This window comes from Seriola aureovittata, chromosome 12 (genome assembly GCF_021018895.1).
Source record: "Seriola aureovittata isolate HTS-2021-v1 ecotype China chromosome 12, ASM2101889v1, whole genome shotgun sequence".
In the NCBI taxonomy this organism is placed as follows: Eukaryota; Metazoa; Chordata; class Actinopteri; order Carangiformes; family Carangidae; genus Seriola; species Seriola aureovittata.
In genome coordinates this window covers 10,883,923-10,907,889 of record NC_079375.1, presented here as the reverse complement: position 1 = coordinate 10,907,889, position 23,967 = coordinate 10,883,923, and the positions used below count along the sequence as shown (strand labels likewise).

Genomic DNA, 23,967 nt, shown 5'->3' with positions numbered 1-23,967 from the left:
TAATCAATAAAATATAAATACAGTATTTTGGATTTATAGAGAAACCTATCTCGCGATATCTCCCCTTAGCAACTGGAATGTTTACCTTGGATACCACAGCTTTGCTTGATTCAAGACACCGGTTAAGGTGAGTTGTTGTTCCCCTGTGGGAACAAGTAGACACATTTTATAAACTTATAACCTTAGACAAGCAGTTTTATCGTTTAATCGTTAAAGTGTTGAAAATACGATCTGTGAACATGTCGATTAAATTGCTTGCAAGCTTCCCCGGGAAGACGCTGTAGCTTATCTATCTATTAGCTAACGTTAGCTACTAGCAGTAGTAGTTATTGTGGACAAAGTTGTTTAAGTTAGACAGAAAAACACTGATAATATTTGAGGTTTTATTCCAACAAGTACATCCATGCAGTAAATTGCAGCATACTGTATTAATGTCAACAAGAGCTGGGGCAAGTATCCAGGTCATTTAGGTCATTTAGAAGAAGTAGCAATGCTAATCCATAGAAATACTCCATTACATGTAAAATCCTGTATTCCAAAATAGTAAAATAAACAAGTAAAATCTTAATACACTGGCACCTATTGCTGTCAGTTAAATGTAGTGAGGGGAAAAGGCACAATATTTGCCTCTAGAGAAAGTCCTGTATTTCAATAGATGCACCATATTTTATCACTTTTTTTTAACGTATGTTACTTTCCATTCCTTCATACTTAGATTGCCACTCATATGCAGTCTCCCAATGAAAGCCAGCTCTGGTGCCTTGGCCCATCCCTGTGGAGCCTGATTACTGAACATGTTCCTGGTCCAGAGCTGCCAAAGATCCGTACATCACTGGGCCACTCCCTGGTTGGCATGTACACAGAGGTGCACTCTGAGGTGAGCAGCTTTTTATGACTGCAGTATTTCTGATATCTTCTGCCAGAATGTAGCTACATACAGCACTAGGCTTTTGAGCTGGAACATTTCTCTGCAGCTATTTCATCATTCATGTTTTTTCGCACTTACTGTTTTATTCCTTCAAAGAATCCGGACATGGTCGGTATGTAGGATTCCACAAGAATACTTTCACATTTATAAGAATTTCCTTTTGAGCAGGGTGAATCAAAAAATGCTCAACTAAGCATTCCTGCCCAAACAATTTTTTACAGGCTTTGTAAGTAGGGTTAGTTTGGCTGCATACGCTCATTAATTACAATTCCTAGACTCACTAATAAAAGTGAAATGTGGGTTAACAGACATCAGTATTTATTCAAGACCAGCTAAACTTTCGGCCCCAAAGCCCTTGTACGCAGCTCTGGCAAAGCAACCTCACTCGTGCACAGTCAATTAGAAAAAATACCCAGTACAGCTCACTAAATAGGCCAAGTCAAGGCCAAGATTAAGGTGTTAAATTTAATTTGAAGAGACAAGCATTTTTTGAGATAGCTTAGGGATTAAAAAAAAAAAATGAATGAAGACTGAATCGAAGAAAAAACTATTACCTATCATGACTGTGTTAAATACAACTGATGCTGCAACTAATGTTTATTTTCCTTGTAATTTAATTTGAGGTTATTCTTCTCCATTAATCATTTCATCTATAAAATGTCAGAAAGTAGCAAAAAATACCCATCACAAGTTCCAAAAGTCCAGTCATCAAAAGTCTTGTTTTTCTAGAAGTCAAGACATGAGGTGTATGCAACACCTCATGTCTTGACTTCTAACATCAGTCTCTTTTTTTGCCTGTGCCACCTTCTCTCTTTTCTCCTGCTGTGTTTGTTTGTTATTTAAATCTCTCCATCTGTAGATGTTATCAGCTCTCTCACTGCAGTGCACCAACAGGCCAGGAAAACATAGTATACAGTTATCAAGCCATGTGACATATACACTGACCACATATTTTTGTGATAATTAATGTGAAAACCACATGTGACAACTACAAAACATGTTAAAGCTACTTTTCACACCGAAACATGCAAGATTCCCTCTCTTTCACAGAAACACACATACACACACACACATATCCTCTTGGACTCATATATTCAACTGACAATTGACCGATCAACTTAAATGTCTAAATGTCTGAAAAACTGGGTTTAAAGCACAAAGAAGTAGTAATGCCAAAAACAAACCAGAATTACACAGAATAATTCAACTCACATACAGACACACTCCCCTATGCACATACATATACACATACAATCACACACACACACACACACACACACACACACACACAGAAAGAGGCCCGGTAAGCTTAGTGAGTCAGGGGGTCGGTATAACAGGGTTAAAGAGGCTAACCCTCAACTGTTGATAAGACCATTAGCAACACACATTCTCTGACTCAATTTTGTGTGTGCATGTGTGTATCAGTTCGAGGGAGGGAAAATGTGTGCATATGCGTATTGCATATTTGTGTATGTGTGTGTGTTTGAGTATTGCTCTGATATTTCTTCACCTACAGTTGAGTGTATGCAGTGGCTGAGTGTAAAGCCCCCAGACGGAAAGAAAGACTTAGGCTGAGAGCTTTGAGAAATTTCCAGGGAAAAAAACAAAGCACAGAGCACCTTATTCAACTCTCAGTCTAGTTCATGCAGGTTTCCTTTAGTTTATACACTCTCAGAGCACTTTATTAAGAACACCATACTAATACTGCATAGGGCCTACCCTTGCTCAGTTCTTCATGGCGTGGATTGCACAAGATGTTGGAAACATTCCTTTGAGATTCTGCTCCATGTTTAGATGATTACATCACATCATTTCTGCTGATTTGTCAGCTTCTCATTCATGCCGCAAATCACTCATTCTAACGCATCCCAAAGGTGTTCTGCCGGATTCAGATCTGGTGACTGTGGACATCATTGAAGTCCACTGAACTCACTGTCATGTTCATGAAACCAGTTTGACTTTTGCTCTGCGACATGGTGCATTAACATACTGAAAGCAGCCATTAGATGTGTAAATTGTGGCCATAAAGGGATGCACATGGACATTTCCAACCTCAGACCTGCCACTCACTGGATGGGTTTCATTTCTTGCAACATTCTGAGTAAAACTCTCAAGATTGTTGTGTGTGAAAATCCCAGGAGATCAGCAGTTTTAGAAATACTCAAACCAGTCCTCCTGGCACCAACAATCATTCCACTGTAAAAGTGCCCCCCCCCCCCATTCTGGTGTTTGAATGTCAATATTAACTGATGCTCGTGACCTTCGTCTGCATGATTTAATGCCCTGTGCTGCTGCCACATGATTTGCAGAGCGTATACCTGCATGAATAGGCAGGTGTACAAATGTTTTTCATACAGTGGTCGATGAGTGTACATTTACCGTGGGGCGGAACACTTCCTGCCCTTTTTTTTCTCTTTCCATGTCTGCCTATCTCCATGTCTATCTTGTTCTTTTTTCTCTCCGCTGTCCCATGTAATGAATTCCATCCCTCAATAAGCCATTGTGAAAAGTAATAGTAGGCCACCCCTCCATTCCTCAATACCGCCATTTCTCCCTCCATCAAGGTCACCATTGTCTACGGCGGTTAGATCAGAGGGAATATTAGCCTCTCTTTATAAGTCTCCCTACAAGGCCAATCTCTCTGTACCTCTGTCTAAACTCTCACTCTTTCTCTCTATGCTGAATAAAAATTAACTGTTTAAGTTAAATGTATTCCAAAACCCAATTTAAATAATTCAACGTAATAGCTCCTAGTAGGTTTTTTAACTGACAGGTTTCAGCAGCGCACCCTTAAAATAGCTCCTGGATGAGATCAACAGTCTCAGAGCAGAGGGAGGGGATAAAAAATCCAGGAACAACTCCTTAGTCAGTGGGCCTTGAATCCTGTAACATAAACACCTCAGCACCCAAATACAGACAGGAAGCCAGTGTGAGTGAAAAGGGCTGTGCGTGTGTAACAATCATATTCAGCGTAAATGCTGGTATGTCAGTGGACGCGCACACACATTGAGAAACATGCAAAGACCAGAAGCGGTGTGTTCAGTGTCCTCCAGTGTGTTCCTTTGAAGTGAAGTTTTTGACTTGAATGATTGGCAGGCAACAGGTGTGGGGATGTTAATGGCATTCAGACCTGTATATGTCCACAGGGACTCTCCCACAGATTTTTCACACTTTCTCTTTTTTTTCTTTTTTTTTTTAACACATGAATAATTTTCCTTTGGCTGTTATTTACATTATGGATAAATAATGGTGTGTATTCAGATGCAGGAGACAAACTGCAGAGTATGGTCCTGGGCGCTCACGCATAAAGTCAGATTTTTTTTTTTCAGTTCCTTTATCTGCAATAATCCTTGCAAAATTACAAAGACTGAAAAGCTGCCTGGTCCTGCAGGACACAGGGCTGTTTTTCTTTTGACTGCTCAGTCTCTTCCACATATAGTTTGTGTTCCTCTGTTGTGTGTGAAAGCATAAAAACATGGTGTGGCATTGTTTTACAGAAATCCAAGATTGAATTGAGGGAAACTGGACTTGGTTGTAGATACCTGAAGACATTTCACCTCTCATCCAAGAGACTTCCTCAGTTGTGACTGACCAGTCAGTCACAACTGAGGAAGTCAGTGAGGAAGTCTCAATGTGTGTGTCTCCTGCATGTGAATACACACCATTATTTATGACCAGTCAGTCACAACTTGAACTTGAGTTCCACTTATGTTGCACACACAGTGACTTGAGACTTGACTTGACACTTGTCCTGAAAAGACTTGTCTCGAACTTGAGATTTGGGGCTCGTGAACAATCTTTAATTTATTACCTCCACCAAGGTTAAGTGTTTACCCATGTTTTTTTGTCAGCAGGAATATGCAAAAAGCACTGAATTGATCTGCACTGAACTTGGTGGAGGGATGGGGCATGGGCCACAGAAGAACCCATTCAATTTTGGGGCAGATCCAGATAATTTACCATGACTTTGAATTTCTTTCTTCAAAGTCTGGTGTATGTCAGGCACATAGTGGCTAATCAGGAGGCATGAAGATTGCTGGTGAGCCGTACAGCTTCTTGAGCCATGAGAGCGAGAGAGAGCAGGAGGGGGAGAGATCAATAGTGCTGTGTTGGTGTGATCAATCGAGTGGAGCAGACTGTGTGGCACACTGTGTGGCCGTCATTTCTCCTATGTCTGCCTCCCCAGCAAATTACGCTCGGTTCGGTCCTACATGGCAACAGACAGGAGCAGAGCACCAGACTTTGTTCTTGACCGCAGCTGGCAGTAAGTCCATTTGAACAGAATAAGCCGTAGGCAGAATACAACAAGAACCTGGTCTGAGTTTATTTAGCAGGAAAATGTTGTATAGCTTTGTTTTCTGCTCCTGTTTGATCAGATATTCTAATTAAAGTATTAAAAGTCTGTGTGAGGGGAGTAAAAGTACCATCCGTACCGTCTACTGTCCAGTCTGAATTCTAAGCTCACACTCTCTATAGCTATTAACTTATACGGTGGAAAGTGATACAAGAACAACAGTTTAATGCGCTGGTTGTACAAAATTAATTTATCCTCTGCTTACCACATGATTCTTTTAAAGTGTGACACACACTGTAGCCTATGTGATGGTGTCTCCAGATGGTTTTTGGTCGGCCAATCCAAGTCAAAAGTCCCAGGCCAATTTTTATTCCCACTCCATTCCTGGCATGTGTTCTTTGACACTGGCCTTGGCGGAGCTCTACACTCTACTGAGCACATTTTTTAGTTTTTGGCACATTATCATTAAGGAAATGTCTGACAAGCTCTTTGTCATTCCTTCCCTTATTATCATGTGTAGATAAAGGAGTGATGATAATGCAGTACATGCCTCAAGTTCCTTTGATATGGTAATGAAGTGTTCTAAGCAGACCGGATGGCTTGCAGGAGGTGATAAAATGCTCATAACAAACATTAGAGACTTAGGACTTGACTTGAACTTTAGCTCACAAACTTGAGAATTGACTTGGACTTGTAAAAAATGATTTGTGAGCACCTCTGGTCGAGACTCATGTATTTAACCTCTGTGGGGTCATCTTCAGTATCTTCAACCAAGTCCAGTTGCACTCAATTCAACCTTTCTTGGATAACCTATAGGTCTGGTTGACTGAGAAACTTCACAGACATCCTGCTTTCAGACCCAGATTTTATATCCCTGTGCATCTTAAAGTGGCTTCCTGTTCCAAGAAGACAAGGTTCATAGCAGTTTATTGTACACAATGTCTTCTTGAGACAAGGACAGTCCTGGAAACGTTTTCACTCATAGAAAGTGAAGAGACAAATGGAGAAATATGCAGCATAGTCTCTTAAGTAACTGAAAAGCAAAAAAGTAAAACTACTATGGGTGGTATTATTAACATTTTTATTCAGATTTTTTATTGATACAGCTGTCTCATTGTTTTACATTTTTAATTTATGTTAATTTAGATACATTTTCAGAGTTGTTTTTATAAAAATATATACCCTCTATACCTCACATTTTGAGTTGCATTAATTAATTAATATCACATGAGAGGGAGTGATGTACTGAATATCATGCGGCCGAGTACCGAAGACAATGCTTTTATACAAAAGTTCTACGGGCGCCATATTAGTTAAATAAGCAACAACATATTATGATTTGTTTGTTTATTTCATCATCATTTGGCAACGCCAACACATATAGTTCCACAACTGGACCTTATACTGGACTGTTGCTAAGCAACACATAAACCTTTTCCTGACCTGCACAGTGCACACTAGCTTGCTCCTTGCTGTCTACACGTTACCTCAGGTACGTGCTGAAGTATCCAGGCTTCTTCCCTTCATCCTTTTCTGACGACCATATGTAATTTAATTCAAATGTTATTTCGGGAATATATTCATCTTTGTTACAATCTAAAATAGATTATGGCCGTTAATGTAATGCTGATTAACGATTAATAGAACACCTGTAAAGCGGGGTGATACATGTAGTTAAAAGTCCCAGTGTTATTATACTTTATTTCAGCACTCACGGAATCTCTCTCATCCAATCAAATTACTTGGTCGGAACTAACTGTTGTATAAGTAATTATATTATGCTTTAACTAATTAGCCTAGAATACAGGTCATTTGGTTACAACTCCGCTTGAAAATGCCTCACACTTCTCTAAGTACAGTGTAGTGTTGCTCTAATTTGAATCAACTCAGGTTCCACATGAAGAGGAGATCCTGCAGCTACATTACCTGCACTACTGAGTATGCATTGTTACACTCCCAGTATAATTGCTTTTTCACAGATCATAGTCATATTTTGGATTCACTGAGACTAGAAGAAATAATATAATCCTCCCCTGGCTTCCCTGAGACATGAAAAGTCCTGATATCATCCTCAGTCAGGGGGGCTGTCAGCAGAGTCACAGGATAACGGATGTCTGGATCACAGCTTGCAACGTACTGCCAGAGGACTGTCCACTCTGCTTAAAACTAGTAGTACACTAAATCATTTTTGGCTTTGAAAATGTTTTAATTTATCGATTAAAAGATATAGTGCAACATCATGAGCTGATCGCTGTGAATTTATCACCTGTACATTTTCTTACACTATTCCTTCATTCATTCATTCATTCATTAATCATACCCCTTGTCCTTTTAGGGTTGTGGGGTGCTGGAGCCAATCCCAGCTGTGCCACCGCATTTTTCTTACTATTGCCAGAAAGAAATCCTCTGTAAAACACAGACAAAAGTGTTTGTGTATAACCTCTGGTTGTCTCCACTACCTGTGGTAACTTTTGCAGGCGGAGATGTGGCACAAGATGTGGCAGGAAAGCCAGCGAGGAGGAAACCATGGCAGCAGTGCAATGACCTCACTCCCACGTCAACAGGCCACCCCTCTGGCTGACCCCCCTGCAGTCAAAGAGCTGCTGAGAGCTGAGGTCAAGATGTTACTACAGACTCTTAGAGAGAGAGCCAGCAGGGGGGGAAGGTAGGTGTAAGATCTCCCACACTTAAATCCACTCTACTGTACATTAATAGTGAACTACTGAAAGGTTATGTTTTTATTTTTATCTTTGAACGGATTGGCCATATAGATTTGAAGAAACACAACACAATTTATAGAATTGTGCAGACATTCCAAACTGACGACTAATGACTGGAAACATTGTTTTGATAAAGTTAGCCATCTTAGAAGTACGCCAAGAAACTTAACAATATTGCATCTACACCTTGTTTTACCCCACGGCATATTACATTCTCAAAAACTTTACATGTCCGTCGTGTCTCAGCCATTAGTTGAACTTTATGACGGCCGACAAGTTAGCAGAAATTGGATTTTTCAACCAAGGGAGATTTACGCATATTAACTTTTTCAACACTCTGTTTGAATTAAAAGTCAGACTAAATGTTTGACAGCTACAGTCTTGATGAGGCGGTTTACTTCCAGATGTATACACAGCCATTAGAGTCAACATTTTCATGATTTATTTCCCTAATATTCAATAAATGCAATTTCCTCTCTTGGTCTAATTTGTGAGTGTGAGGGAGTTCTCAGCGCTCTGAACTCTTAGCACAACACTTGTCTATGGCTTTCTCACAAGCCAAGAGGTGGGATGGGCGAGTAGGTTAAGACCCTGCTCACACACACTGTCATTTTTGCCCAAACAAAGAATGCCATAAGATGCTGCATTGTGTTCCCATGTCAGTTACAAATGGGATGGGAAAGCAGTAGAACAAAGGTTCCTGGCGTAGGGATGCTGCAAACTGATTTGGGAACTGTGGAACAATAGGACAATTATAGGAGGGAGCCATCCATGCATTCCACACCAAATGAGTTCCAAGAGTTCAGATTTTAAAGCCACTGCCAGCTTTATTATATTGAATATATGTTTTAACCTTAAATGGGCAGCTAAATAGTAATTTCAAAATTGTAAAAAGTATGAATGCAAAATATAGAGTAAAACAGACCTTTATTCAGTTTGTCAGTGAAGAGCTCACAGGGCAACAACAATGAATCCTGGGACTCTGTATCTGGTTTTTATGAAGCACAGTCATTGGGGAGTTATAAGCGCCCAAATAAGTGGTAATAAAACTTTCTAATTGCTGTTTGGCTTTTAATTTCTACCGCTAATCATACAGCTCAGGTCAAAGATGAGCTTGTAGCAATTTGCAATTTAATGACATGTATTAAATAAAATATTCTGAAGAATGTCATAAAAACTGTTGGCAGGATAACATCAGTTAGTAACACTGCCCTTCCTTACACATCCATACATTACAATTTAATAGCCTAAATTATGTATTAGAATGTGTCTGTATGAGTGTGTGAGAGTCTGCATATGTATGAGCTAGTAACTATCCCAGCAACTAGTTCGCTGCTGCCAGGAATGTTGCCCCACGTCACCTCTCTGGTTTCACTGAGGCCTTTTAGGAGAAGCACAACATAAGATGGATTGTTCTCTGTTTTTGTGACAAACCATTTACTGCCTGTCAATTTGTCGACTTCTTTTTTATTGTGATTTTCTTTTTTTCTGTGTGTTGTTAAGCAAAAGGGTGCAGGCAACTCCTCAGTGGTTTCGTTTTTTTCTTTTATATATTTGCGTGTATGTGCACTTGTTATTCCCAGTCCTCTATTTGGTGCCACTGGTCTTAACAGATGTGTGCCATGTTGGCCTGCCTTGTAGAATCTAAATGCATTAATTTGTTGCAATGTCAATAATACTGCAGGTACTTGGTCATAAACCAAGTATTGGACATACAGAATTTTTGACCTGATGATAATGTTAGATGAAAAGGATCACCAAAGTTATTATAATTCATCCTGAGGGGAACACGAATGTCATTACGAAATGTCATGGCTCGCCATCTGATAGTTGTTGAAATATTTCAATCAAAATTACAAACGTGAACCCCATGGCGGCACAACAGAAAAAGTCCGAGCATTATTATGGTACACCCTCTGGGGACTGTGCATCTCTGTACAAAATTCTATGAAAATCTATCCAATGGTTGTTGAAATCTATCCATTTAGCCCAAAGTGATGGACTGATAGACCAACACAATGATACCTAGAGCCTCTGGCATGGTTAAAAACTGTCAGCATCACCGGCATTAACAGTTGCCACGTTTATTTTTTTTAGTTAACTTAAAAATTTAAGATTTCCCACTGTATAATGCTACACTGGTGCTTGTTATGACAGCTCAGTTGACAGGGATTTATTTTGAAGTAATCTTCCAGAGTTTCTTTTAAGTGAGAACAGCAGGTCTGATGTTTAAGCTGACAATCCAATATCCATAAGGCCACAGGTCTGAGGCCCACAACAGCACTGTGTCTTATTAAAGTGCCACTGAGCAAGACATGAACTGAAGCCTTACTTGCTCACACATCACAAGTCACTCTTGTAAAGTGCTCCGGCTCGGATGTAAATGGATTACAAAAAGTCACATTCAGAGGGAGAAATGTGGCCCTTTGTTATTGGCTGCGTGGGAACAATGCCAAAAAAGTATTGGTGCCACACAGGCTGTGCCAGCACAAATCGCTTTTTCTCTTTGAAGTTGGCTTCGGTATACTTGTTGATCTTGATGCATGGTACTGAGTGTGTGTGTCTGCATGTGTGTGAGTTTCAGGCCTTTGATCGTTCAATTAGGCTAAGTCCCAAGTGTATATCAGCTAAATGGCTTTCAGGACCAAAACCGAACACACTTCACCCTAATAGCGCTTTCACGTAATAATGCTCCTCAACCCACTGTTTGTCAATTTACTTCAATTTAATATGCTTTGTTGGCATGGAAATTGAGAAAATATTGCCAAAGCATCAACAGAGACTAGAATATTTCTCTCTTTTATACTCTCTGCTAGAAATGATTATTTGTGTGTGTATATATGTGTGTGTGCATTATTTTTAATCTAATTTATCAGACCTGTTAGCCAAGAACACTTTCCTGTAATTGCAGCAAAGTCCTAATGCTACTGATTTATGTAAAGCCATATCAACAGGAGTAGCTGAGTGCCAAGGAGGGCAACAATAGTTCTCATCCTCGTACCAGATTTTTCCTGTGATTTGAACCATTTGTATGAGGGTGTGGGTGGGTGTATGGATGGCTATGTACCTTGTAAAAGTCAACTGATTTATCTTCTTGGCCTCCTCCTGTGTGGTCCTGATGCCCCTTCCTCCCACACACACACGCACACACCTCCATGTCAATGTCTGAGTGGCTAGAAAGTACAAATTTTCCCTCATGCAAAGACCCTAACCCTGACCAAGCTGTCACCCCGCCTACAGCTGCCTACACCAGTAGATGATTTCTTTTTCACCCAGTGATCATTCCGAAAATATATATTTTACATTTTTTAAAATGCTCAAGGGCTCAGCTCTGTCTCAGTGCTGACTGTGAAGGTTGTTTCTCTTTGAGCCAAGTCTTGAATGAACTTAAAGCACTAACACATCATCGTCCATAGAGAAGAGTTTGACTTCTGTTCAGGCTCTGTTCAGTAATTCAACAAGTGCGAGAAGCTGATAATAAGACACAAATCAATTAGAGACTATTGCACATGAAAAATAGAAATGATAAAAGTGAAAACCATTCAAATGAATGAAAGGCAATAAAAATAAAGGTAAATAAAATAAAATAACAAGGTAAAACATGGAGTGCTATGTACATTGTTCAGCACAGCAGAGCTGCAGATACGATAAATTGACTTGTGTAAAGATTCAGTCTTTGTGCTGTTGTTGCTGTAGAGATGGTGAGGAGCTCCTGTTTCGTTACAAACCTGAGACTGTGAACTATGCCCTCGGTCACCTTGACAGCTGTTACAGTAACTGTACCAACCCTGGAGATACTGATTATGGAAACAGGTTAGTAACACTGGTAAGGCAAATCCTGCATATTTTACTAACCGGAATAAAATCTCTTTTAATCTTCCGTTGTCTACTCTTTTCTTACTTTCTTCATCTCCTCTCCTTCAGACCAAGCTCTCGTTGCTCAGTCAAGTCCCACACTGAAGACGAAGTCGAGGCAGTAAGAGACAAGCTGAATGTCACTGACATTGACCAAGTGGTGGACCGCCTCAAGTAAGTTGAATATAGCAGTGAGTTCCAGACCCTTTTGGCTTGTGACCCGTTAAAACAAACCAGTGTCTTTTTTCAACACATCGTCACTGGTTATGTGACATGAGTATTGAGAGTGATTTTTCTTCTCTCAAGTTATTCTATTTGAAGGATTTATAGGCCTTAAAGTAGCTATTATTGACAATGTATTAAATCACAGTGTAAAAATAATGTGACAATATGAAATGGTGGCTTGTGATGAACATACAGAGAATTGTCACTTGAATTTGAAGTTCCACTTGGTTTCATGGAGCTTTATAATGACTTTCAGCTGATTTTTTAGTTGTCTGAAGCAAATTTACTGTTTTGGTTCACTCTCATTGCTTGCTTAGTGTCTTTCTCAGCAAAAAAGCTTTAAAAACCAATTGAACACCACCTGCTCAGCACCAAACAGCAAACAGACACAGTTGGAGACTAGCTGGTGAACGTAGTGGAACAATTAGCAGCTAACGAGCCAGATATTTATCTCAATAGTTGGTAGAGACCAAAATCAGACCTAAAAGAGACTTTGATATTGAATTTATATTCTGGCCAAAAACACAACCAAATGAATGACGATGCTACTTCGTAACTGCTGTATGTGTAAATAAGCAACTGTTAGCTAACAAGTCAGCTATGTCAGATTAATCATCATATGTCAGTGTTGTGTCCACAACAGCACAATATATTTTTTCCTTTTCTTGTTTTTTTAGTCACCCTGTCACAACTCAAACTTTTCTCAGGACCCCTCGGTGGGTTCCAGCCCATGGAGTGGAAACCACTGGCATAGAGAATCCAGCCATGGCACTCTGTAAACATTACCTGTTTTACACTGATGCCGACATGAAAATTAACATTAATTAAAGAACACTTGTCGGGACCATCTTAGATTTGTAATACTAACTAGCAGAGACATGTAATGCGTATTGTATTATTTTTTCTTTGTGGCATAGATGAATTTGTTGTAAATGACACATTAACATGTGCTCTGTAAGTGAGTTCCTCTCAGCCCTCTCCTTTTCACAGTTTTTTCCCATAATTTCCCCTCAGCTCTCCTCTGTGGCCTCTGTCGCTGCCCTGCCTCCTTCACACTCCATCTCTCCTTTCCTTCCTCTACATCCCTCGCTTTGAGGCCCACAGAGCAATGCAGTCACTGGGGCTACCTTGGAAGAGAGCCTCTCTCTCTCTCTCTCTCTCTCTCTTTCTTCCTCTCTCTCCCATTTCCTGACTCAACCAGAACAATAAGCCCCATTGTCAGAAAATGGATCCCAGACAGGACCACAGCGGGCAGAAGATTCTTTTTCATTTGAAAGAAGTGAATAAAGTCTACTATGGTTATGTAACCAAAGAAGGGAAAAGAGTGGGGGACAGAGGGAGGGAAGAGAAAAATAGGACACTGTTTCCTCAGTACCTTATGAAAACTACAGAGGATAAACTCTGAGCAGATGCCAAGTCCACCTTGTTGTCACTGCCTCAGTTGTGAGACTGGATTGTACCTTTTTGCTTATAAATCTACCGTTGTGTGCCTTTACAGCATTTTGAAAATGATAGTGTTATATAGTGTATTGCCTACTGAATCACAGATTTAACCCGCTGCACACAACCTGTAACATATAACAAAATTCACAAGCTACTCTTCAAATCGCTCATATTCATAAAATAAGGATATTAAATGTAAAATATGTGGATGCATTTTTACTGCATTTAAGACAACCACGGGCATTATGAAATGAAGTTACAGTTTTTAACTAAGGTGTTTGGCTGTGCACGTCTGTTGTGATTGTCAAACACATAGTTTCCACTTTGACCTACATTTTAGTTTTGGGCTCAACTGTGTTTTTTAATGAAAGACAACTTAAGTACTGATGATAAACATCTACGCTGTTTTCTATCTGCCTATCTTATCTATCTAGGTCTGTCATAATTGAGGAATCTGAAGGGCTGAACAGACTGGTAAAGCATTTCAAGGTAAGAACAGAACAAAAAACAGCCAACAACCCAATGAGTCTTTAATCTTCTTTGTTTTTCATCTGACATTGTGATCGTGATCCAAATCCTAAACTTATTTATGTGAAACCAGGCCAAAGGTGCTGATTTAATGTATTGATGTGCACCTGCAATCAGAATCCATACAATACAACCTTGTAAGCATTCCGAGTTATGAAGCTATGCTTGTCCTTGCAATTCTGGATAGCCTATATTACAGTATATGTACAGCCTTCACAGATTTCTTCAGAAGGAATTTTATCTAAACCACCTAAATAATGACTTTACCCTTAAATTTCCCTAAAATTTCGTACATATAGAAAAAAACATAAACCTCTCTTGCTTGCTTTAGAGTTAATTACAACGGCACCATTACAACAAAAGGGAATATTCTAGCCGTCTTGTGCATCATTTTATAAACATTACCCACCCCCTAAAAAAACAAAGTCTGACTTTTTTTGTCTGAGTAAAATTTTACTAGAAAAATAGAAAAATGTTAGAATTTGAACAACGTTTATCCAGACAACATAAGTTACATTTGTTTGGTTCAGTTTATTCAAGGAGTAGTTTATACATAAATATAAAATTGTTAAATGATGGTAATCATTTCCATTAAAAATGTCGTCAACCAGGGGCACTCTTTTTCCCAAATCATTTTTTTTCTAAAGTTTGAATCCCTATTTGGACTCCCACAGGTAGATCTACTAACCCTCTATTGGCACTGAAACCCTGCCAAGGCATCCATTTACACACACTCATACAAACAAAAACTTGCACGCACACACAGGAAGCCTGCAAGGGCTCAGTCTAAGCTTGTTTTTCCATCTGTCTGGCCAAGAGCTTTGCAGTGCTGAGTAAGGTCTATCTCCTTCCAATCACTCAAATGGCTTACTACATACATACACATACAATTAGACACACACACACACACACACACACACACACACACATTGACAAAGAAACACACATGCATGTATGCCTACAATCTGGTTACACTGTCATGCTTGTCTGGCATTATGAGAGAAACAGAGGGTGAGTTAGTTAGAGGCCAGATGTAGGACTTTTCTGCAGACCAGATGTGAGAGTTATCTCTCTTTACCCTCTGTGTATGTGTATGTGTATGTGTGTGTGTGTGTGTGTGTGTGTGTGTGTGTGTGTGTGTGTGTGTGTGTGTGTGTGTGTGTGTGTGAGAGAGAGACTGTTCATAAGGTAACAAAAAAACCTGAAAAATGTGAATGGGTACAGTGAGAAAAAATAGCTATCAATAGCCCCCCAAAGTCTTTGTGTTCCGAAGCAACATAAATGGGTGTAGGAGAGTGAGACAGTTATTATAGGCACTATTTCCTGACTCGAGGATGTGGAGCTTTTCTTAGTTGTCATGAGGCATTTACTGTACAAGCACTTTCTGATCAGGATCCTTTGTTAAAGCAGAAATGTGGCACATTCCCTATAAAGAAATTGTCTCCGCAAGCAAGTGGTTGCTGATTGGTGTGTGAGCAGTTGGGATGAAGCTGTGTCTCAGGTGGTGATGCCAACCTGTGCTCTTATGTCATGAGCTTATTGTGCTTATTGCCTGTAGTGCTTATTGACTGTAGCGATACAGTGGTGGATGATGCTGATGCTGTGTGGTGTGAGGCATCACTGCCACTTTGATAGCTCATCAGTCCTTGCAAGGGAGGACACTGAAAACAGCCCTGAGGATCCCCTGTGTGATTTTTAGGTTTTAACTAAAATCTTGATACAGTCTAATCGTCCACAAATACGCTCACTCATGTTATGGTCCCAGTTCAAGGCCTCATCTGGCCACACCTGCTGAGACAGTTACACAGGAACAGACAATAGATAAGCCTTAATAGAAGAGCTAGTAAGCATTAAAAGCATTGTTTGCAGTTCTCACCTTTTCTACTTAATGACTAAAGGCTCACAAGGCAAATAGGCAAATGAGACATACCGAACACTATTTTGAGTCTTTTTTTAGTTACTGGACAAAAATGTCTACAATATGCCTTTAGTCACAGATCCACTTCTTCAAATTTCTAGTACTTAAATGTTTTTGAAGGGGAAAACTAATTTGGATTCTGATCCAAATTTTAAGATTTTACACAGAGTGAAGAACGTAAGGGAAAGTTTCCAACTCAAATCACATTTTTAGACGGTGATTGTTAACATCTGTTTTGTATTTTTCAAGGAGGGTCATAATTAGCTATATCTTTTGCAGTTCCTGTTTTCTGTGCTGGTAATTAACTGTAAAAATAGATGAAAATGTGTTAAATGTCAAGAAATATTGCATCAGTGTGTTTAGGCTGTAAACATGGTACTTGTTTAAAGTCAAGGTAATTGGCCTGCCTGAGGAGTGTCATGAGCTTCTCATCCAACACCATCATGTCTGACGCAGCTGAGATTACTATTGATTTAGGGTTATTCCATGCAGTTAAATTATCTAGTTTTTAAAACAGCTATTATCTGGAGCCAAATTAGACTTTTAGAGGTTTATACAGTTATGATGAAATTCCCTTTTTGGTGCATCATGTAGCAGTCAATCATTTGCTCCTAAACACAACTGTAATGATCCATTGTCTCTGAGCAGGAGGGAGGTTCAGCACCATGGTAGTTAAGAATAACACACACAGACTGTTGTTTAAAGGTGTTTGTTGAATATAAAGTTTCCCTCCCCCCACAAGCTGTGGAAATTATGTAGATACTATTTTCCAAATATCCTGACCTCTAAAGTACAGGCTGCACTCTCACTGCGGCTTTTCATAGTGATTCACTGTACAGTAACTGTTAATAAGTCAATATTCTCCAAAGCAGTGGAGTGGACTCCATTGGGTTGGTTAGAGGCATGAAGGCTCTCATGTCTGCTTAGTTACTTAATCCTAAAGCTACAATGAGGTCTCTCCATCATTCCCTATCCTTGGCAACATGTTGAGCCTGCTCCCAAGTTAAGGTTATTTTGACCAACTTGCCCTTCAGACTGTTCTTAGTCTTCCAGGTCAGTGTCAGTGCAATCTTTAAGATGCAACTCGCGTCCATTCAGACTACATGGCCCATGTCTGGGCCATGTAGTCTGAGTTGTGATTTTGTTAAGACTCATCTCTGAAGTCGAGTGTTATCCTATTTACATTCTCTAACATGTGGCAGTGCAGGTTTTCCATTCACTATTTTCCATTTAAGTTTACTTCAGTAAGCTTACTGCCAATATCCAGTTGTAGCTCTGGAATTGGTTTACATGAATGTATAAGAATTTGCCTTCTCAATTCAGTTTAAGATAGCACAGAGATGACAATCCATGGGTTTGGCCCTTGAACGCTTCAGTTAGAGCTGCAGGGAGAGAGGGTGTTTATTTCCCCCAGTTAGTAATAATATCATTAGCTGTTCTTTGTTAGTGCAGGAGCACCACAACTCTCCTCATACTGTGATGTTTGCTGTGGGTGAGGATTTGGTTGCTGAACTCAGTAGGGATGGTCTTTTTTAATGGTCTTTTGCTGGTCTAAACTGGGCTGAGGTGGACTAATGTTTGTCAAGGCTGCATGGCAACTTCCACGTTCTGTATTTTGAATTGGCAGCACCAGGGTGCAAACCCAATGCTGCGACTCCCAGCCACCTCTGATCCTACCAGTCTGTACACCAGAGGCCGCAGCGGTTGATCCCAGTATAATCACGCATCATGCAGCTAAACAGACTGGTGTTGTAGTTGACAGTCACAATGAAACCAGTTCGAGCATGGTTAGCTTCTGTATTTTGATACATTTCCACAATTCACGTCATTGTCACGCTGGCGTAGCTTGTAGGTTTTTAGCATGTTTCCAGTACACAGCAGAGCTATCACCTAAGTTGATGAAAAGATGGCAGCCATCAATAGCTGGTTTCAGCTTTATGTAGCAGAACTGGTGATCTCTGTTCCTCTGTTTCTGGTTTTGCATCAGCTAAGGGAAATGTTTTGTATGCTCGCTATGTTGTGGGTGGATTTGGGTTCTAGAGAACAACATGTGAGAATGATGACAGTAACATACAAGCTTTCCGAAAATATATAGCATAAAAATATATATAATAGCATGTCAGCACCATTATAATGGGTCCAAACCCCACATGGACCACAACCTATTTTTGGAGCATGTGTGCTTTAAAGTTGTTTAGGATTTCAGTCACTCCGCTGTCAGAGACACCACACATACTTCGTCTGCAGCTCTGAGAGACAGCACTAGGAGGTTTAGGTTTGAAACCCACTGGGAAAATAGACCAAAAATATACATTTTAACTGTCAGTCTCCAGGCCCATGGGTATGTTTGGGTGTGTGTGTGCGTGTGTGTGTTTGATTGTGTAATGCACTATATAGTCTGTGGTTACTATAAAAACTCTCCATTAGTGTTTGTGCTGGTTTAAAATGAGAGGAGGCTGCCAGTCATTCATAACAAACACACACATTGAGATACACTTTTCAATCAGGTCTTTGGTTTTGTGAACTATGGAAACACACACACACACACACACACACACTTAGTGCTATGGTTTTCATTGCTCTGGATATAAATGTTTGAGGCCAAATTATGATGGAACACTGCTGCTCAATCGTTTAGTGGTCACACACACACACACACACACACACACACACACACACATACATTCCTTTCCTCTTTCTCCCTCTGTTATTTTTATCCTTTTTCCTTGTTCCTTTGCTATGAAAATTTTTAATAGATTTACATTGTACTTAACTGCATCACTAACATGAGCTCTTTTCCTTTGTGTTTCTTGCAGAAAAATATTAAACAAAAGTGCAGGACTCGATGTGAATTTGATAAATCAGAGCCTACACTTGCAGGTGAGTCCATGTACCCACATTTTGGTGTTTGCTGCCATCTGCTGGCACAGTATTGTTTAACATGTGGTGTTTGAGAAGATTTCTCTACTTCATCTCTCATGTCCAATTTAATCTTTAGCTCTGTGAATACATTTACTGATGAAATAAGAGTGCTGGTAGTTTTACCCACCTTCCATTAGATGGCAAACTCATTCTAAAACATATGGTTTGGCCGTGGCCAAATCTGCAGAATCTTCACTGGGCTGAATGCCATAAAAAGTAATTTGAGAACATGAAGCAGTAGTCTGGGTAAAACAACAACTGACGTCACTTTCACTACTCAATGAACACTGTTTGCTTTTTCACTTATCCTGTAGGTAATTTGATGGAAGTATCTGACAGTGTATTTCAATCATACTTCACATAGATGGTTTCAATATTTTCAGACTTTTTCAAATCTCACTTCTGTTGTGTTTGTGTATGTGTAGAGTTGAGAGAGCTAAGAGGAGCTATACAAATGGACTTGGAGCTTTACCCCTCTTCGTTTGCCGCTTCACCCCCAGCCTCGCCTCCTCTCCCTGTGAAGGAATTGAAAAACAGGTTCAGGTTTGTATGTTTTGTCACTGCTACAACCCCCCAAAGGCTGTATTTCATAATAATAACTTTTATTTGTGTAGCACTTTTTTTACAGTAAAAAAATATAATCAAATAAATGACATAAAATAGCCCCTTCTACTTGGTTTTCAAAGTTCATATCTTTTGAGAGGGCAATACCATTATTCACAGACATGGAGTAGCAGAAAAATAATTTGATGATTTCTTTTAAATGAATATGATCCCAAAATGAATTCAAATGAAATAAAAGGGGAATGACAGAGCTGTCAAACTTGACAAAAGAAAGGGAAGCCACAGAGGCCAAGCTCACAACAGAAACAAACCCTTGAAAACATTCATCACCCTAAACAAACAAAAATCTCTTAAAAAAAAAAAAAAAAAAAAAAAAGAGCAACTTAGATTTCTGCTACTGCTTAGGCCAGGGGAGCTTAGGCCAGGGGAGCTTAGGCCAGGGGAGCCTCACAAGCTACACCTGAAGGAGAACAGCTCAAAACAGACATTAGAATTCGAAGGGATGCATTATGACATTTTGACCAGCAGGGGGAGTGCGCTTTAACTGCATAGTTGATACCTCAAGTAGCTGCTTCTGTTCTCAGATTCCCATTCTGATTCCTCTCTTCCAGACTGTCAGCAGGTCAAAAGGCTTCAGATGAGACTCTGCAAGCTTCAAATGCTACGTCAGTCCTAAGACCACATCCACCTCCTCCTCTGTGCCGTCCTAAACCCAGGCCACCAGTTGGACCTTCTCTCACTAAGACCTCTGCATTCGTCAAACCAGTTCATTCTTCCTCACTGTCAAGGACTCTTGGTCAGCATAGAAGAACATTAGCCTCCAATAAATCAAGTGAAATACCTTTCTGCAGCAAGATCACCACTTCAGGGAATGTGAGCAGCCACTTCACCACTGACCAGATAATGGTTAAGAGCGAATACATCTGCAGTCTTTCCCCAGAACAAGATAGTGCTGGCCTCCACTGCAGGCCCCCAACATCTAATGCTAGTTTCCAAAAAAAAACTCAAAGAGACTCACCTGTCCATGAAGCCCATCTATCATCCCATCGCAGTATTAACAGCCTGAGCAGAGAATATGATTTGTTACCACAGAGGGAGAGAGAAAGCAGCTCTGTCTGGAGGTCAGAAAACGTCAATATTACCCCTTCAACCATTCCAACAACTGGGAAATCAAAGACACAAAATGGGCAAAAGAAAACTACATGTGGAGGTGTTTCAGTGTTAGTAACAGTGCAGGCAGATAAAGACAGAAGAAGGAGTACTTCTGAGAGTTTTCATTCTTCAGTCATGCCCGAAACTGGGAGTCATCCTGCAAAAAATGGTGACAGGAAGAGCAACAGTCAAATTGATATAAATAAAAATGATCATCTTGGGAAGGATGTCACCCAACAGCAAAGCCTTAGTAGCCACTGTTTGACAGATCACTTCTCAAATCATTCAGGAAGTAGTAGTGGACAGGGACAAGCTAATTGTAATTCCCACAAAAGACCACTTCTGGGCACCACGAGTCAGCCAGAAAGTATCCAAGAAGCAAAGACAGAGCAAGACTTTATCAACAATTTTTACCAGCCAGTACCTCCTGCAAGAGTGTCAACATGAAGTCAGCCTCAGACCAAATAAAAAGTGTTTGACATTGTCTTTTATAGATATAAATTTGGGAGCATGATGAATTGATGTTGAGTTGCATAGATTTTTTCACTGTGTGGGGGGAAAAGAAATGGAATAATTTCACAGCTGTGCCGGTTTTTCCATTGAGTTTTTCCATTGAGCATTAATTGAAAAACCTGAATTCTGAATTTCAAATAGACAAGGCCAGTAATTTGAGTGCATAGAATTGTGCAGTGTCTAAATATTTGATTGAAAAATGTGTTTTTAAGACAGGTAACGGTGCAAAATACTGTTAACTTTTCACAGTAGACATTTTGACATGATCTAGCCAAAAACCATGTTCAACTAACTTTATTTATATTCAGCTTTACTAGTTTCAGTACTCTGTTGCTGTCTGTTCAAAACCTCTGCTATGAAAAAGATCTACACCAGGACCTTGACTTAAAGCAGTTTTTATTTACGCCTGTTCTATTCCTACTATGACATGTCCAAATGACTTCTGTAAACTGGGCCTAGTAGTGTCAATACTTAATCAGAGGCAATGTTACTGAAAATGTTGGCATATCATGGAAATAATGCTAAATCTTACCAGGGATATAAATATGTGAAATTTGGTGCAATAAATTAAAAATATTAATTAATTCAATTAAATAAATAAAGACCATTGGGATTGGGAGTTTTGCATGACAGAGGAACGCCTTCATTGCCTTGCACAGAGACTTCACCCTCTTTCTAGATCAAGTCATTATTTTATTTGGGGATTAGTGAATAGAAATAAAAATGGGTCTAGTGAAAACGCCTCAGACAACAGTCTGAAGAAGATCAAAAATGCTAAACTGCAACTGCTTCACAATAAAGTTCTTTCAGCCGTTCAGGGCTTATAATCAGTTTTGTTGACACACCCCCTTTCAGATGGTTTATTACTGTGAATTTTACGCATAATATTCATGTATCCTGTTTTACACCAAATTCAAATTGGAATCAAAACAACAATCTGATGCAGCATTAACTAAGAAGACAGGCTTTTATTTTGAAGTGGCTGTAGAAAGTAATGACAGCATTTTCGATTAAATAAATAAATAAATAATAGATATCACCATGAAACTTCTCAAGTTGATTACTGACATAAAGACAAACATTTTTTGTATTACAACGTTTCTGTAATTTTATGTTTGAATATGCAAATGAGGCATCATCTACTTAAATATGCGCGATTTTGCATACATTTCCAGGACAAAAATCTGAACATTGGATGAAGCTAGGATTTAAATTCTTGTTTCATTTTGTTCACATATAAGATGCACAGGTATTTACAGAGGGGATTTTGGATATCCCTTTTTATCACTCCAAAAATCACAAAAAACTGTTAACAGTCCAAAAAAATCAATTTTCGACATGTTTTTAGGTGTAAAATGTTCTATAAATCAGGTTCTGAATGAGATATCAACAATCCCTTCTGTAAATATCTGCAGAATGTAGTTAGGAATACAACTGGAAAGTTTGGTGTATGTCTGTGCTGCTGAAGTGGAGATTTCTTGCTCAGAGTGTGAGAAAAAACACATTTTGAGAAAACGGCCTTTAAAGATTTGTATTGTAAAATTCTATATAGTTTTATTGGAAACCAAGTATTAACATAAAACAAATCTATTAAATTTTTGAAATACATATATATCAACATATGAAACAATGAAATATATTACTGAAAAACAGCATGTCTGCCCTATTTACATCCTTATTTCAACTAAATCATTCATCATCTACATTTATAATTCACTGTATAAACTTCACCTGAACAGAACCACAAAAACTGCCTGAGTCAAAACCAGGTAACACAGTAAGAGTCTCACTCACACACACACACACACACACACACACACACACACACACACACACACACACACACACACACACACACACACACACACACACACACCTGTCTGTCCTGCACAACTATGTCAGCCAGTCGCCCAGCTCTAGCTGATGTCTTTTCACCTTTTTAGCTGTGCTCAGACTCTTGCGCTTACGCTTTGCACTTGTAGTTGCGATGGCCTCAGCTTTTGATACTCTGAGCGTATCAGTTTCCCTCATTGCACTGATGGTAACATGTGTGCTCTGAAGCCACAACCTCTCCATTACACTTATCATGGCAGAGGCACCTTCATTGAAAGTGGAGATGGCCATACTTGCTGCTGCCTCGAGTCTGGTTTACCCCACAAACACCGTTTTTGGAAACCGTGCCCATATAACGGAGTTGAGACACTCATTTGCATTTTGAGTGCCTCCATGCTGCATCCACTGTAGCAGGCTGTCACTGGACATGCGGTGGTACACTGGAATCAGCTTCCTGCCCACCTCTCGTGCTAGAAAATTTCCAGCATGGCGTTTATGGCTATCAGGTGTTTCCCCATTCTCCTCTGCTTTCCTGTACCAACAGCAGGAGGGATCACACCTGGTGTGCAGGGTGTTGTCATCAGTGGACATGGAATGAAGGAGACCTGCCCATATGGCTGCCTTCATCTGATCAAGTGAGCCCTGGTTATTGAGAATTGCTCCTCTGTAATAATTTTGCAGGGTTTTACACTTGTTGGCAGTCAACTTCCCCACACCCTTCCCTCCCAGCTTAGCCTCTGCACTCAACTTTCTTAGTGCTGTGCCCATCCGCTTGTGGGCATGATTGATGCACTCCAGTTTGACAATTTTCATGCCCAATGTATGGGTTCAGTGCAACAACCTCCCTGTATGCTGTACTGTCACCATCTGACAGCATTTCAGTGTAACGCAATTGGTGGCGAGTCACAGACCTCGTCCACATCCTCCTCGCTGACTCCTTCTCCATTGCCTTACTTGAGCCTGCAAAGTTTTTAGCACAGTCCTTGTGTCCCTCTTTCCAGTTGTCAAACTCCTGCACTGTCATTTTTTTCTGTTGCTTTGCACTTTCTTTCAGGGCACAAGCATGACAATA

The 23,967-nt window shown here is 39.8% G+C and overlaps 1 protein-coding gene across 2 annotated transcripts; it reads left to right on the top strand.

The window, feature by feature from the left end:
* The first annotated feature begins 72 nt into the window (after nt 1-72).
* Nucleotides 73-22,096, top strand: ccdc24 (coiled-coil domain containing 24). Of its 2 annotated transcripts, XM_056391939.1 has the most exons (9): nt 73-127; nt 716-877; nt 7,700-7,887; nt 11,639-11,755; nt 11,867-11,971; nt 13,900-13,954; nt 18,728-18,791; nt 19,259-19,376; nt 20,009-22,096. In XM_056391939.1, exons 2-9 carry the CDS (start codon nt 728-730, stop codon nt 20,994-20,996), a joined length of 1,785 nt encoding a protein of 594 aa, XP_056247914.1. In that variant the 5' UTR covers nt 73-127; nt 716-727; the 3' UTR covers nt 20,997-22,096. The 2 variants fall into 2 exon arrangements, with proteins under 2 accessions (XP_056247914.1, XP_056247913.1); XM_056391938.1 differs by lacking the exon at nt 73-127 and having other exon boundaries at nt 617-877.
* Nucleotides 22,097-23,967: the final 1,871 nt, after the last annotated feature.